Raw genomic sequence first — 14365 nt, forward strand, 5'->3', positions numbered from 1 at the left:
GATTATGTCTGACATATTTTACATTTTTTCAAACAATGTTGATAGTGAAGAAAAGTATTTTCCCTGTAGGATGATTTAAATGATAATCTAATAAACATAATTTAATATTTTGACCGATTTAGGTTAATCAAATTTGAGAAGTGGTGAGTTTTGATGTCAGTCTCAAATATCAAGGAAATTAAAACAAATAGCCCATTACCTCCTCCAAAAGAATCATAGAAGTTATTACTTAACAAAGCTATAGGTATTAAATAATTGCGCCTGAAATTTTAACATAACGAGACAGCGCCACCTGTTGGACACACAGCCAATTTTAATTTTTGTTCACCTACCAGGTGTAAAAGTCTATCTATCTATCTATCTATCTATCTATCTATCTATCTATCTATCTATCTATCTATCTATCTATCTATCTATCTATCTATCTATCTATCAGTGCTAAGTCAATTAGCCGTTAGGAGTTCCGTTCGCGCTCGGACGAGCGTTACGTCCAACTAAGCTGTGTTTTTAGCCAGATGTATAAATCAAGGGGCATATTCAAAATATATCTTAGTGAAAGCTTCCTGAGCAAACAGCCCATGAAGTGTTTTGCCCGATTGACATGGCTCCGCGGTGACAGCTGGCCTGTTTTTACACGTTCCTTCTAAATAAGGAAGCGGCCCGCCAGGCATATGACCGCCGGTCCAATTTGGGAGCTGCCAACAAAGCCCATCACGCCCCATGTTCTCACTCTCGCGCTCGCTCTCCCCGGGGCCGCTCGCGTGGGTTGAGAGCGATTGGATTCTGACGTTCGGACTGACCCCCGGCGGCGGTGAGGTCAGCGTGATGTCATCCTGAAGGTGAGTGATGTCATCCCGAAGATCTCCAGGGCAAGGTGAGCTTGCATTTTGGTGAGTGTGAGGTGCTCCCCGTCCAGAGAGGTGAAACATGGTAATCATCATAACCGCCACCAGCTCAAGCTCTGCCGCCCTGCTCTTCTCATCTACCGAGGGGCTTATTGCGTTACACGCTCGCAGCCCCGACCTGCCTTCCAAAAATAATCCCCTGCCACCATGCCGAAAGAAGAAAAACAAGAGTGGTATTTTTAGGGGCATTAATTTTGACCACGTGCCCCGAGGGTAAACCGGATGGCCACTGCGCAAAGGTTCCTGATCAGTATGTGCGAGAGCAGCGGGCGCTGGACGTGGACTGCGGTTGTTCTGCTGGGCTTTCTGCTTGGGATCGTGTCCTCCTACCCCACCTCGAACAGGAGTAATGCAACTTCACTGGAGAAAAGGTGGGAGACGCTCTTCTCCCGCTCCGTTTTGGGGATCTCGGTGGAGAAATCGGACCTGAACTGGGAGCGTGACTATTTGCAGGGCATTAAGAGAGTGCGGAGGCTGTACTGCAACGTGGGCATTGGGTTTCACCTGCAGGTCCTGCCAGACGGAAGGATAAACGGTGTCCATAATGAGAACCAGTACAGTGAGTTGCATCCAGAAATGTCATGCATGACGCGTAATAAGAAGGGATGGAGATGACTGAATAAACAGCGCTCTCTATATATAATTAAATAATAATAATAAAAAACTATATCCTACTGTGTGTGTGTGTGTGTGTGTGTGTATATATATATATATATATATATGCTAGATTAATATATATTAGAATTTTATCATTATTAGGCCCCTATTAATATTATTGTCTCATGTGTTCTAAAGCAATGACATATCTATTAAAATAAACCCTAATGTCAATCACTACTGAAATTCACGAGGCTCAAACATGACACGAATGCTTGGACGAATTTAGACGCCAACTAATTTTACTCAGCGTCCATCTGCTTGTTGTACATGCCAGAACTGCAGGGCTTTTTTCCATGTCACATTATAAGAAATGAGCCGTAATGGGAGAAAATGCAGAACAAAGGCTCAGTGCATCCCCCTAGATCCACCCACTTGTGCAGAACGCATCCTACAGATTGAGTAAATGAGCTGCCGTGTGCCACAGTGTCATGAATCTAACACTGATGTTCTGTTCAATCAGGTCTTATAGAAATCTCAGCGGTAGAGAGAGGAGTGGTTAGTCTATACGGAGTGAAAAGCAAGCTGTTTGTCGCAATGAGCAGCCGCGGAAGGTTATACGGAACGGTAGGTATGCCTGTCTCTTGATATCACTGTATTGTGCAGAAAAGTGTTAAATGGGTCAGTGGCAATAAGGATTCATAGTATGAGGTGATAAAAATGCCAAGGTTAGTGGCAAGTGGTTTCATAAAAAAACATATATTGATGTATTTTCTTAACGGCTCTAGAATGTCAAGTGGTGTAACCATTAATATAATGTACCTAAATATTTAAGTAGTTGGCTACTTTGGCTTGTCATTCATTTTTAATAACTGATGGCTCATGTATGAATGTAAAATGAGCTACTTTGCACTGGGATTATTTAGATTCCAGATCTAACCCCGAGTAACACATTATATTTTTTGATGATATGTGTTTTGTTTTTGTTTTATTGGCACTGAGAGTTCCACTAAAACAAAAGATTCTTTCCAGAATTCTTTAGATTTTTAAAATGTTCTTTACACTAAGAATAAAATGTTCTTTTTAAGAACTGTTCAACGAAAGGTTCTTTTGGGAACCAAAAATAGTTATTCCATGGTGTCCCAAACTCCCCCTTTGGAACCATTTTTAAGGACATTTTTAAGAAAGTAGGCAGTTCCACATTTTTGTGCAAGCGATAAATCTGATGTATTGATAAAATCTGTTAATTAAAGTCACTTACAAGATTTAAATTAAATTAATGCATTTAGCAGACGCTTTTATCCAAAGCGACTTACAGTGCATTCAGGCTTTCAATTTCTACCTATCATGTGTTCTCAGGGAATCGAACCCCCAACCTTGCGCTAACTTGCTATGCTAACGCAACGCTCTCCCAGTTGAGCTACAGGAACCCTATGATTTAAGATTTAGATTTATGCGGTTGGTACTGTCAGGCATCAGTTAAGCAGACAAAGTCATTTTTAGGCTTCAGAAATTGAAGATAAAACTGATAGGTTTGCCTTTTCTGTTGTTCAGCCAATTGGCATCTCCATCAGAAGCAGTATTGTCCTTAAAAAAGAATCTAACCTTCAATCCACGTGCATGCTATGTGGTGATTGTGAAAAGAATTCATTCTCATTTAATTCTACGGAAACTTGAAATGAATTGCCTGGGTTTTGTCGGTTGGTTCATTACTTGTGTAAAATGAACTAGTGTTGCTTTGTGATTTTTACTGCATTTTTTAGCTAGATTAGAAAGGAGGGTGTATTGAGAGTATGATGGAGAAGTGGTGTGTAAGGCTTAGAAAGAGGTTTGGAGGAATAATACCAAACTAACTATCTAATCCATACCATTTTTAGAGGGCCTTCCGTGACGAGTGCAAGTTCAAGGAGACACTGCTGCCCAACAATTACAACGCATACGAGTCTTCCATTTACAAGGGCTTTTATATCGCCCTCAGCAAACACGGCCGCTTGAAGCGAGGCTACAAGGCTTCCCCAGCAATGACCGTCACACATTTCCTCCCACGTTTATGAGCAAACCTGGCAATAACAGTCATTTGCACATGTTTGATGTTCTCGTAGGTAACCCAGACATGCTAAGAGGTGAACTGCAAAGAACTAAAAGAACACATTGTATTTATTCTCATTGAAATAATAGTAATAATAATAATATATGTATATTTCGGTAGCTTACTTTGTGTCTGAACTTTGTGTACATGCCATTCTTTGCTGCTTATGATTTCTATTATGAATATTATCGAGGAGCTTTTTTGCCTTCTCACTTTTTATGGGTGCTTGCCATAACTGGTGTAAACCTTACCCGGCACTGGACTAACATCCTCAGCTTTTAGAAGTGAAATGGATACTTTTTATTACCTCAAAGAGCCGCGTCCGCATTGAAAAAGTTATGGAGGGAAAAATAAATATCAGTTTAGTGAGATGAAAGCACTTGTTTTTCATGATTAGGTGGTGCCTTAGCCTCTGCTATTTTGCCTCCTTTTATGCATGCAAGAATGAGGTTTCTGTTCCATATTTAGATCAACAACTAAATAGTTGACTTTATAAACGGATTGCATGCATCCTTATTGGGGGTTCAGATAAGAGAGGGCTATTTTACGCCTCATGCAAGCTCAGAATTTGACTGAAAGTCTATGGACGGCTAGTCCTGAAAGTTTTGGGTGCTTCCATTTGAATGAACGCTGATCAAGCTTGTGAAATGCATAGAATTGCATTAATCTTGAATTATGTGGCTCGATTATACGATAGCATAACTGTTGCTTAGTGATAATAAAACCGCTCATTTTACATATCAGATTAAATATAGTGTGCGATTAAACTTTTTATTTGATTTTTATCATAGATACGTATTGATACTAGTCAGTGGTGTCTATGTTTTACCTCTACAGTCAGTGATCTCCAGTGAGGGCTCATTCAACAACATGTTGACTGCATACTTGAACCCCCACCTCAAAAAGTCTTTGGAATGTAAAAACCAATACAACCGTCTTAATCTGTTTGAGATAACATAATATTTGCATTACTTTATGTTTGAATATCACCTGTGCACACTCTTAAATAAGTCAATTGACTTTGTCTAGGGTATTTGGTTCAAGTCGCACTTGAAATTGAAATGAACTTTGGCGTTTGTAGGCATTCCCCATCCCATGCCCCACTTTTTCTAATTATAGAATTACAGGAATAGTTCACCGAAAAAAGGCAATGTTTATAATTTTGGATAAATTTAGCATTACATTACTTGCTTACCAATCGATCCTCTGCAGTGAATGGGTGCCGTCAGAATCAGAATCCAAACAGATGATAAAAATATCATAATAATCCACAAGACTCCAGTCCATCCGTCTTGTAAAGTTAGAGAAATACGCAGAGATCAAGCACTGTTTACAGGCAAACATAGTTCTAAACAAATATGTTGGGGGATTTATTTCAAACACGCAGCTTTTCACTTCACAAGACATTAATTGATAGACTGGAGAAATATGGATTACCTGTAGATTATTGTGATGTTTTTCTCAGATGTATGAATTCACTCTGACGGCACCCGTTCACTACAGAGTATCAATTGGTGAGCAAGTGATATAATGCTAAATTTCAACAAATCTGTTAAAAATAGATGGCCTGATAGTAAGTTAAACTATTCCTTTAAGGAAACAACAAACTCCTTTAAAGTCAAATATTATTTCATTATTTGTAGAATATTCGGTTAAAGACTGAGGCTCTCATCTTTCAGAGAAAATCTGGTCATTTCCATCTTCGTTTTTGTTGCGGTTGTTGCTCACAACAATCAAGATCTGTTTATATCTTTGCTTCAATACCTCTAAAACACGTGCGAAACACTTCATGTTAGAACACGTTGGATTTCTGTCGCAGCTGCAATGTGCAGGCAAGAAGAAAAGGTTTGATAATCAGTGCAGTACTAGCTAGCACATATCGACCTTGATTTCTCTTGCATTACTTGATCTTAATGCTACAAATGAGAAGGATGTTATTTTTATAACAGTTATGGCTGGGATCTTTGAGCCAGGTACACTGATAATATGCTCATGGAGTGTGTTTGTGATTTTTTTTTTTCCTTAAAAATATATTTCACCCAAAAATGTAGACTACACACCCTCATGTTGTTCCAAACCTGTGACATTTTTCTTTTGTGGAATATAAAACAAGATATTTAAAAAAATTGTACCCAATTGACTCTCATTGTATGGACAAAAAAGCAACGCAAGAAACCCATAAGAAAGAAAGTTACAGAGGTTTGGAACGACTTGAGGGTGAATAAATAATGACGAAATCTTAATTTTAGGGGGGAGCTGTCTGTTTAAGCATAAATTAAACTATGGTTTATGGCTATGGTCATTTTTTATGTTCTGGGGATAAAGAGAGATTTTCAGCTCTATTATGTTGAAAATATGAATATATTAGTGTTGACGACTATGGATTTGAAAATCTTTGTACCCCAAATATGGCATGCAATGTGACCTCTTCAGTGAAACTGTCGAAAGACTGCTTTTTTTAATGTATGTGATGACTGATGTTAATTTATTGATATGTATCTCCAATGTACCCTGTCCTCTATCAGATTTCATCTCTTTATACTTAGATGAAATGAATAGAATTTTGAAATGAATAGAATGGTTTTTAATGCAAAATGATGGACAGACATGTGTATTTAGAATTCAAACCCTCTAAACTAAGTGCTTTTAGAAACAGCTATTTCTCATGTAAGATCCACCAGTTTCTTTGTACTGTACTTTGTCTTCAGCTTTGAAATGGCCCTATTTGCGTCTTACCAGATGATTGTTAGGGATGGTGCATGGTTGTGTGTCCTTGTACGTATGCAACCTTTGTGTTTTCTCAGTTTTGTATTCCTGCACTGAGGGGCAGACGCCCCCTCCAAATTCCCCTCCTATTTTCTAACATATACCTCACCTTCTGCCTTAGTTCCAATTTGTTGAAATGATTGTTAGGTTTGTTGGAGACAACAAACTTTTTGCCAATCATTTTGTTCTTTGAAAAAAAAAATAATAATAATAATGAAAAAATGAGTAAGAATTCTAATATATTAAGAAAATGTTTCCTTTTATTTTTATACGTATGTGCTGTGCACAGCAGCCAACTGTATTGCTGAAAATAAAATAAAAGGTTGTTTTTTAGCCTCTGTGTTTTTGCATTTTACTTTAGACATTATTACATTGTATTTTTATTTAAACAGGTTTGAAAGATTTAGTTTGGGGGGGGGGGTCAAAAATATGGATGGTTTTAGTTGGGTTAGTGCCCCCTCATGTGGTCAAAATCAGAAATGCATGATTTCTTTCCTTGTTTATAATCTCTGCTTTTGTTATTTATTTACGTAATATTACAATCAATTCTATGTCTTTCAATTCACAAACTTTTTTATGCACATAATGACCAAACATTCTGTGGATAAATAAACTGACGATAAATAAAATAATGATATTTATCTTGTTAAGCTGTAACATTGTTTTACTAAAAATAAACAATATTTTAAATATAAGATAAGCAATAAAGAAGAAAATTCTTAGTCAAAATGGAAATTAATGAATAAATGAATGACAACGTATATTACTCCTATACAGCCATTTCAGGGATTTTTTTTTTTCAGTGATGTTTTTGAACATAAGTGATGTTGTAAAATCTGTGAGAATATCAAGAGAATATCTGAGGAATAAGGAGGCCCTGATCAGCATTTACCGATATTTCCTGATGAGGAAATTTAGTAATAGAATGTGGAAAGCCATTTATTAAAAGTCAAAAGGTAAGTTAAGTCTATTTTTTAACCAACATTTATATACATTTTGACTGTTTAAATAACATTATGATGCTCTTTTAATTCATAAAGGAGACATTTTACCGAAGAATAGCAAGGATTGGTTCGTACTACTTTATATAAAAGGTGCAATGTTTAATATTTACAATGATCTATTTACAGAAATGCAATGAAATATATATAGCCTAACTATGTTTTCAGTGGTGTATAAAGACCGTTATGTTTTTTATTATCTTATATTGAGCTTTACCTTTGTGAAGAAATCTCATTGCTGTTTGCTGTCTTTATAAACGACATCTTTACCTGTGTCAGCCACCGTAGCTTCTCTAAAGGGAGGGGTGAGCGGAGGACTGAGCTGTTGGTTGCAATTCGCAACCTCACCGCTAGATGCCGCAAAAAATTACACAGTGCACCTTTAAAAACAGTAATATAATTTGCTTGGATACAACTAAAACCCCATATATTTCAGTAAGTATTATTATTAGCATCAATATTGTATACAATACCTGATCTAATTTTTTTTAAAGACTTTTGCATGATTATGGATTAATATACATATAATTATTATAGCTAATATTATAGCTAATAAATGACTTGTAAAATAATAATAAAAATGGCAATTCTAAATCACTTGTAATTACAGTACTATTCTAAGGTTTGGCATCTGGAATTTTATTTTAAGTTATTACTTTCATTTTCATGTTCCAAAAGATTTCTATTTCAAATCAATGCTGTTCTTTTAAACTTTCCATTGATCAATTAATCATGAAAAATAATTAAATAATAATAAATAAATATTAAATAAAAGCTTTAAAATATTTTTTAAAAAAATATTATCCTCAGATTGATTGCATTAATAAGGACTGTTTTAAAACAGTTCATGGAAATAATTTGTGTCCATGGAAGAATGATGCTTGTTGGAGCTACTGAGGAACACTGAGGAATTACATCATCCTCTGCAGTCAAACAGCCATAAAACACATTTCAGATGGAGAAGATGCCAGTATATTGACCCATCTGATCCTTTGGGGTTTGAGCATCCAAGGTCAAGGACCACTAATTATCAAAGACCGAATCGAGAGCATGAGCACCAGCGCAGCAGTAATGTTTCTAAAGAAACCATCAATGATGACCCTTTACACATAAAGCTCTCCAACAGTCCTGTCAATCCAAATTGACAAAAAAACAGAAGAAAAACAAGCAAGTTGCACCAAATAACCGTTCTGATCAAATTATTGACCTATTAACAATAAATGTATGTGAAGGATCTAAACCATCTGTGAACTACCCAGGAGGCCTTCGTTTCTTGGATGATTCCTAAAACCAATAGACTGAACTAAAGAATTCTAATGTAAATTAAAGAAACCAAAAGGTTTCAAGGAACCATATAACCTAAGATCTGTATATGATGCAATCTAGGGCTATTTTAGGTCATAGTTTAACAGTGATTTCAACTTTTGAAGTCAGTTAAAAATTAAACTACCCTGAAATGCTGTGGCAAAGACATTGTTTCCATAAGAAATTTTTCCATTTATGTTGAAGGTAATTTCATGAAACATGTCAGTATAAGCCAGTAGACCTAAATGTCTTAGTTTCAAACATGATGACAGATGATGCTGGCCACCTGTCCTGAATTATTTATTAAAATGTTATATTTTTTTATTTATTATATTTTATATTGATGTCTTTAATTTAAATATCATCTTAGAAATGTATCAAACGTTTTAATTCTTTTTTTTGTTTGTTCTGTTAGCTAATCTTTTTCAGTATTTCCAGTAAAATGTATAATGCATAATGTAATGTATATAAACATTATATATGAAATGCATTCAAACAATACAAATGGATTTTCCACTCTCAGAGGTTTCCCAGCACATTATATAAAAACAATAATTGATGTATTTTATGATTACATTGTTGTTATGTAATGTTTATGTTTTTTAAACCTGTTTTTTTACATTAATGTTTGATGATGATGAGAATCAAGCACAAATACAGTAAATAGTAAGATAAAGATACTGACAGTCTATTTTAAACTGATGTTGCCATTTGCATTGAAGTGATATCAGTTGGTGTTTTGTTTGCAGTCACTCACTTTTACTGTCTATGTCACTCACTGGCGCGTGGCGGGCTTTGAAAGGTCTGTCAGAGTTCATTATTTAACGGTTTTATTTTGGCATCACATTAACTCGACAAATAGATATTTTATTTGAAATGTTATATTTTTAATCGCTCATCAACTATTCCTCCGTTATAAAACATTAAAAGCCGTCGTACTTCATCATTTTTCATCAACGACCTGCTGAAATAAAGAGAACAGGAGAGCGAATACTTCTTTCATAGTAAGTTTATTGACCTTAGCATACAGCATGTCATCTCTTTTAAATTCATGATCTCTCACTGAAAACTTATTTGAGTTCAACAGAAATCCAAAGAATATCCACAGAGTTGCCAAGCCCTAATGACTTTACCTCATAATTCATCTCCTCAGAATCAGCTGTGACAATTTCTGACTTGGCTGTAATTATTCAGAGGATAATTCTAGAAGGAAACGTTGTTGAACAGAAAAGTTCAACCTCTATTTTTAAAATGTGTCATTTTTCCATCTGGGCTGTGTCTGATTATCAACACTATCTTTACAGCCACTCTTTACCAGGTTATAACATGCCGGATAGATTCCCATTGTTATTTTCAGCGTTAACATTGCCAATAAAAGGGAACGATAACATAAGACCAACATAGCACCACACTCTTTAAAGCAGATTTATTGAACAGAGGTTGCGCAGCAGACATAACTGAGGTACATGATATGGTTATAGTGGAGGAAGGAGGGCTTTTCTCAATGTTGTTGCTTATTTGATATTTACAGGTTTATATCCACTGAAATGGGCCGTGTACATAAGACATTGTCAAATGTTCATTACATCCTCCGTCCACTATTTCTGAAGTCCAGGTGGGAGCCTTGCTGTTCATCTAAATTCTTTCCGCTGAATTTACTAAATCAGACAGCAGAAATATCATAACCTCTTATTTGTGCGGTCCTTTCCAGGCTCCCGAAAAAACTGTTGTGTGAGGTAATGGGAAAGTCTTTTATGTCCAGTAAACCTGAGGTATAGAGATACCACACTTACAGAATGTGACAGAAAGAAGAGGAGGAAAAAGAGATTAAAAGGTAAAGAAACATGCCTTAATAGGAGCACACTGTACAAAGAGCATTTCCAGTTGAATACTCGTTTCATGTTCTTCTTTTACCCTCTACTTCTGTATTCTCAAAGTATTCTGTAAGCAGTAAAATAATTATAATACAATTGTTTATAAAATAGCAGCACACTGATGTGACATCACAACTATGTAATGTTATTTTTGTGTATAAGATGAAACAAAACAAAAAAAAAATCATAGCTTTTTAGCAGCGGAAAAAACAATAACTCAATAAAAATATTGACACTTGATTGACGTCTTCACACAATTTCCATCTCTCATCACTTTGGAATACAGTCTCATACCCCTTAAGGAATGTAACTTCGGTTCATATTCAAAGTAAAACCACTCAGCCACCCATACAATCTTTTAACAGTACTGTAATTAATTTTCAGAGCAGAGCTGGGAAAATAATAGGAACGACTAACTTAATATAATATTAAGATTGACAGGGGGTTTTGGTGTGAGGAACAAGGAAATGTGGCTTGTAAGACTCAAGCATCACTAAGAATTGTTTCTGGAGAAAGGATATGGACGAGTTCACAAAAACATCTCCTTAACCCACAGAAAGACATGCACACAAACACACATGCATACATAGATGGACACAAACTTAAGCTCGACTGCCCCTTTTCAAGGTAAGCTGTGAGATTTCAGCAAATGAAAGCCGTTTTGTGCTGCTGATGCACAGTTTTTAGCCACTGTGAATGACTTGTGGATGTTTTTAAACCCCATGCCAGTTCAACCTTTGGAAGCAGCATAGTTTGGATGGCCGGGTAGTGGATATTATGCTTAAGCTCAGCAAAACAGGGTGAAAGTCTACATCAAACTCAAGGCACTATATAAAAGTTTTGCTGCACTGTTGCAGTTGCACAAGTCTTTTTAAACTGAAAACTGCCCTTGGAGCGTGCAAATCAAGAAATATTTTTTCTTCCATTTTAATCTGTTGTCTTGTTTGTTTTTTGGTCTTTTTTATGTTTAATTTGCATTAATATTATTTCATTGTTGTTGTTGTCATACATTGGTTTCCAATGCTTTAACGCAATAATGAACTGAACATGCCATGATTTAAACATGGGAAACCAGCCCAAAAAAGAAAAGAGAGAGAGAGAGAGAAAAACAAAAAACATAAAAAATGAATCCTTAACCGTAACCATTTGTTATCCATGGCAGATATGCTCTCTGAAGTGAAACCGATGGAGTAACCTTCCCCAGTCATGTGCTAGCGGTATCATTGAAACTGGTTTAGATACTGGTCTGTAATTCAAACATGAGACATAAAAACTAAAGGACAAACAAATAAACAGACAAATAGATTAAAGATCTTAAATATCAGGTGATGTATGGAAACCATTGCTGTTGTTTCTCCTTTGGCCTCCTTTCCTGCTTCTCCATATCAGCATATAACAAAGCACATATCCGCATCCTCATTTCAGCAGCATGCTTCAAACCTCAAACCAACCAAGCTTCATCGTCATCGTCCTCAATCATTCTTGCCTACACATTCCTTTACTGCTAACAGAATTAGCATACATTTGCTTGCAAACAACTCCACAACTCTTTTTTCGGTCCCTGATTGGACCAACCATATATCAGCCTAAGGCTCCTTCAACACACTCACAACAAAATACGTAATAACGTAATAAACTGTCTGTATACAATACAACTGTAATATTTAGCGGGAGGCTGCCATGAAAGACAACCTTACCCACACATTTTAAAAACAACTCTTCTTGCCTTTAGAAGATACAAGGGAACATAGTCGTCTCTGTCCGCTCCCTGTTCTTGCCTCCTCTTGTTCTGTGCACTGGGTTGGGCTCAGCCCTCAAGCAGTTTCCAGGCCAGTAAAAAAAAAAAGCATTTAATATAAGGCACTGATACAGGAGACCACCAAAGCATTGTGGAATCATGTACTATCCCCTGTCCAGTCCTTTGACCATGTGCCCATCACTGAACCAGTCTCTATGACCAAACACTTGCAGATAGAAGATTTAACAAAGCCCACATGACTCACACAAGAGTGCTTGATATAGAGTAACTTGTACACGCTTGCACATGAGCCAACATACATCAAGCACACAAGCAGCTTGACAAAAGCTTATTTGAAGTGTCTGTAACTTTAGCATCGAGAGACAATAACTTGCTAGATTAACAGGAATAATAATAATCATCATCATAATAAAATGATATTAATAGTCTCGTGATATAAGCCCCTGTTGTCCTCGCAAAAGAGCCCTGCGTTCTTAACATAAGACTTGTGTCTCACCACTCCTTTTTTAATCCCTCTTTCTGGTCCTAATGCACTAAGTACACAGCCAAGTGAATGGGTGCATCCATTCATAGTCATGGCACCTCATTGTGTGTTCAAGTTCAGGCATTCCAAAATGCCCCCCCGCCCCCCCAAAAAAAAAATTCACAACAAAACAGGAAAAAACATAGCCCCACTTTTTGTACCCTTTCAAGCCAGTCTGATACAGTAGACTTTCTATTTTGAAAAGCCCTTTACACTATCACTTTTGCATTAAATATCTTATTATTTTTACACAATCAAAAAAAAAGTTAGCAAAATACTACATGTACATGCTTCCCTTCAAAGAGTCTGAGGAACTGAAAAGCTTTTTGCATCAGTATCAAATCATTTTAAAAATATCTATTTTGTTTGTATCTAAAACAGCTTTTTTTTTTTTTTTTTCATTTACAGGAGCAATTTTTACTGGAAAATAAAGATAAAACTCTACAAAGACTAGCAAGCACTTTTCGTTGGGGTGGTTGTTGTTTTTTTTTTGTGGTTTTTGTTTTTTGTTGTTTTTGTTTTTTCTCCTCTTGTAGACTGATCACAATATTCCTGCAGCAAGCTCACAAGTTGATGTCTCGTACATCAGTTGGGGTGCTGGACTGGTCTTGGTCATCAAGTGCTTTACTGCGCGGGCCACCCTGTTCCTGCTGCTGCTGTTTCTGCTGTTGCCGGCGGCCCTCCCTCAGGTTATTCATCAACACTCTCTCAATCTGCTCCTGGCATTCCTTTAACACATCCTGCAATGCATCAGACACAAGGCATTATACAAACAGGCCACTTACATAGCTGCAATATCTGTACTTATCCAGAATCACTTAATCAGTAGTTTTACAGTCAAACCAAACCACAAAATTATATATAATAATAATTATAAACACACACACACACACACACACACACACATATACATATACATATTTATATATATATATATATATATATATATATATATATATATATATATATATATATATATAGACACACACACACACACACACACACACACACACACACTTTCTATTTAACAAACATGCACTGTGAAGAGTTAAAATAACAAAAACAATAGGTGTAGCACAGTTCACTGTGTTAATTACATCCATGTCCCGTGGATAAAACAAGGCAGTGTTTCGTTTACGATTTTCATATCCTTTAATTTTCACCACAGCATGTAATGACCCAAGGGGATCTCACTTGAGCCCACCAGAGTGTTCTTCCTGAATTTCTTTTTTTTTTTTTTTTTTAATAGATAAACTATGAGAAATACCCAATGCAATCCTGTGGGTGGCCCCAAAGAGCACATGCCATATTTAAAATGGCTTTCACACTGTCACCAAAATGAGCAATAATGCCCTCTAGTGAAAATAAATGGATGCAGGGTGATCAAAGCTCTCTGTCCTATCTGAGGCACAACAGGCGTCTGTGGGAAGTTTGAGAAACACCAATGGGTAGGGCCCATGGAGAATGTGTTGCTTGTGGAGAGGCTGCATTCCTTTGACATTTACTGCTAATTGAAAGCTGATGGGCCGAAGTCTAAACTTATGTT

General features: G+C 36.4%; 2 protein-coding genes across 3 annotated transcripts in view; one reads left to right on the plus strand and one right to left on the minus strand.

Annotated features, from left to right (window-relative positions):
* The first annotated feature begins 101 nt into the window (after positions 1 to 101).
* On the plus strand, positions 102 to 5610 carry LOC113066868 (fibroblast growth factor 4B-like). Its single transcript, XM_026238954.1, has 3 exons — positions 102 to 1464; positions 2026 to 2129; positions 3380 to 5610. Exons 1-3 carry the CDS (start codon positions 1128 to 1130, stop codon positions 3554 to 3556), a joined length of 618 nt encoding a protein of 205 aa, XP_026094739.1. The 5' UTR covers positions 102 to 1127; the 3' UTR covers positions 3557 to 5610.
* Positions 5611 to 9657: 4047 nt separating this feature from the next.
* LOC113066870 (G1/S-specific cyclin-D2-like) overlaps positions 9658 to 14365 on the minus strand; it is a 140925-nt gene continuing 136217 nt past the window's right edge. For both annotated transcript variants that reach the window (XM_026238957.1, XM_026238956.1), the window contains exon 5: positions 9658 to 13559. In XM_026238957.1, the coding sequence (XP_026094742.1) occupies positions 13383 to 13559 (177 nt within the window). In that variant the 3' untranslated portion in view covers positions 9658 to 13382. The remainder of the gene's footprint in view (positions 13560 to 14365) is intronic.

The sequence above is a fragment of the Carassius auratus genome, chromosome 50, assembly GCF_003368295.1.
Source record: "Carassius auratus strain Wakin chromosome 50, ASM336829v1, whole genome shotgun sequence".
In the NCBI taxonomy this organism is placed as follows: domain Eukaryota; kingdom Metazoa; phylum Chordata; class Actinopteri; order Cypriniformes; family Cyprinidae; genus Carassius; species Carassius auratus.

Coding starts and splice junctions, on each gene's coding strand:
- LOC113066868 (XM_026238954.1), top strand. CDS start 1,128: ATGGCCACTGCGCAAAGGTTCCTGATCAGTATGTGCGAGAGCAGCGGG. Junction 1,465..2,025: donor CCATAATGAGAACCAGTACA/GTGAGTTGCATC, acceptor CTGTTCAATCAG/GTCTTATAGAAATCTCAGCG. Junction 2,130..3,379: donor GCGGAAGGTTATACGGAACG/GTAGGTATGCCT, acceptor TACCATTTTTAG/AGGGCCTTCCGTGACGAGTG.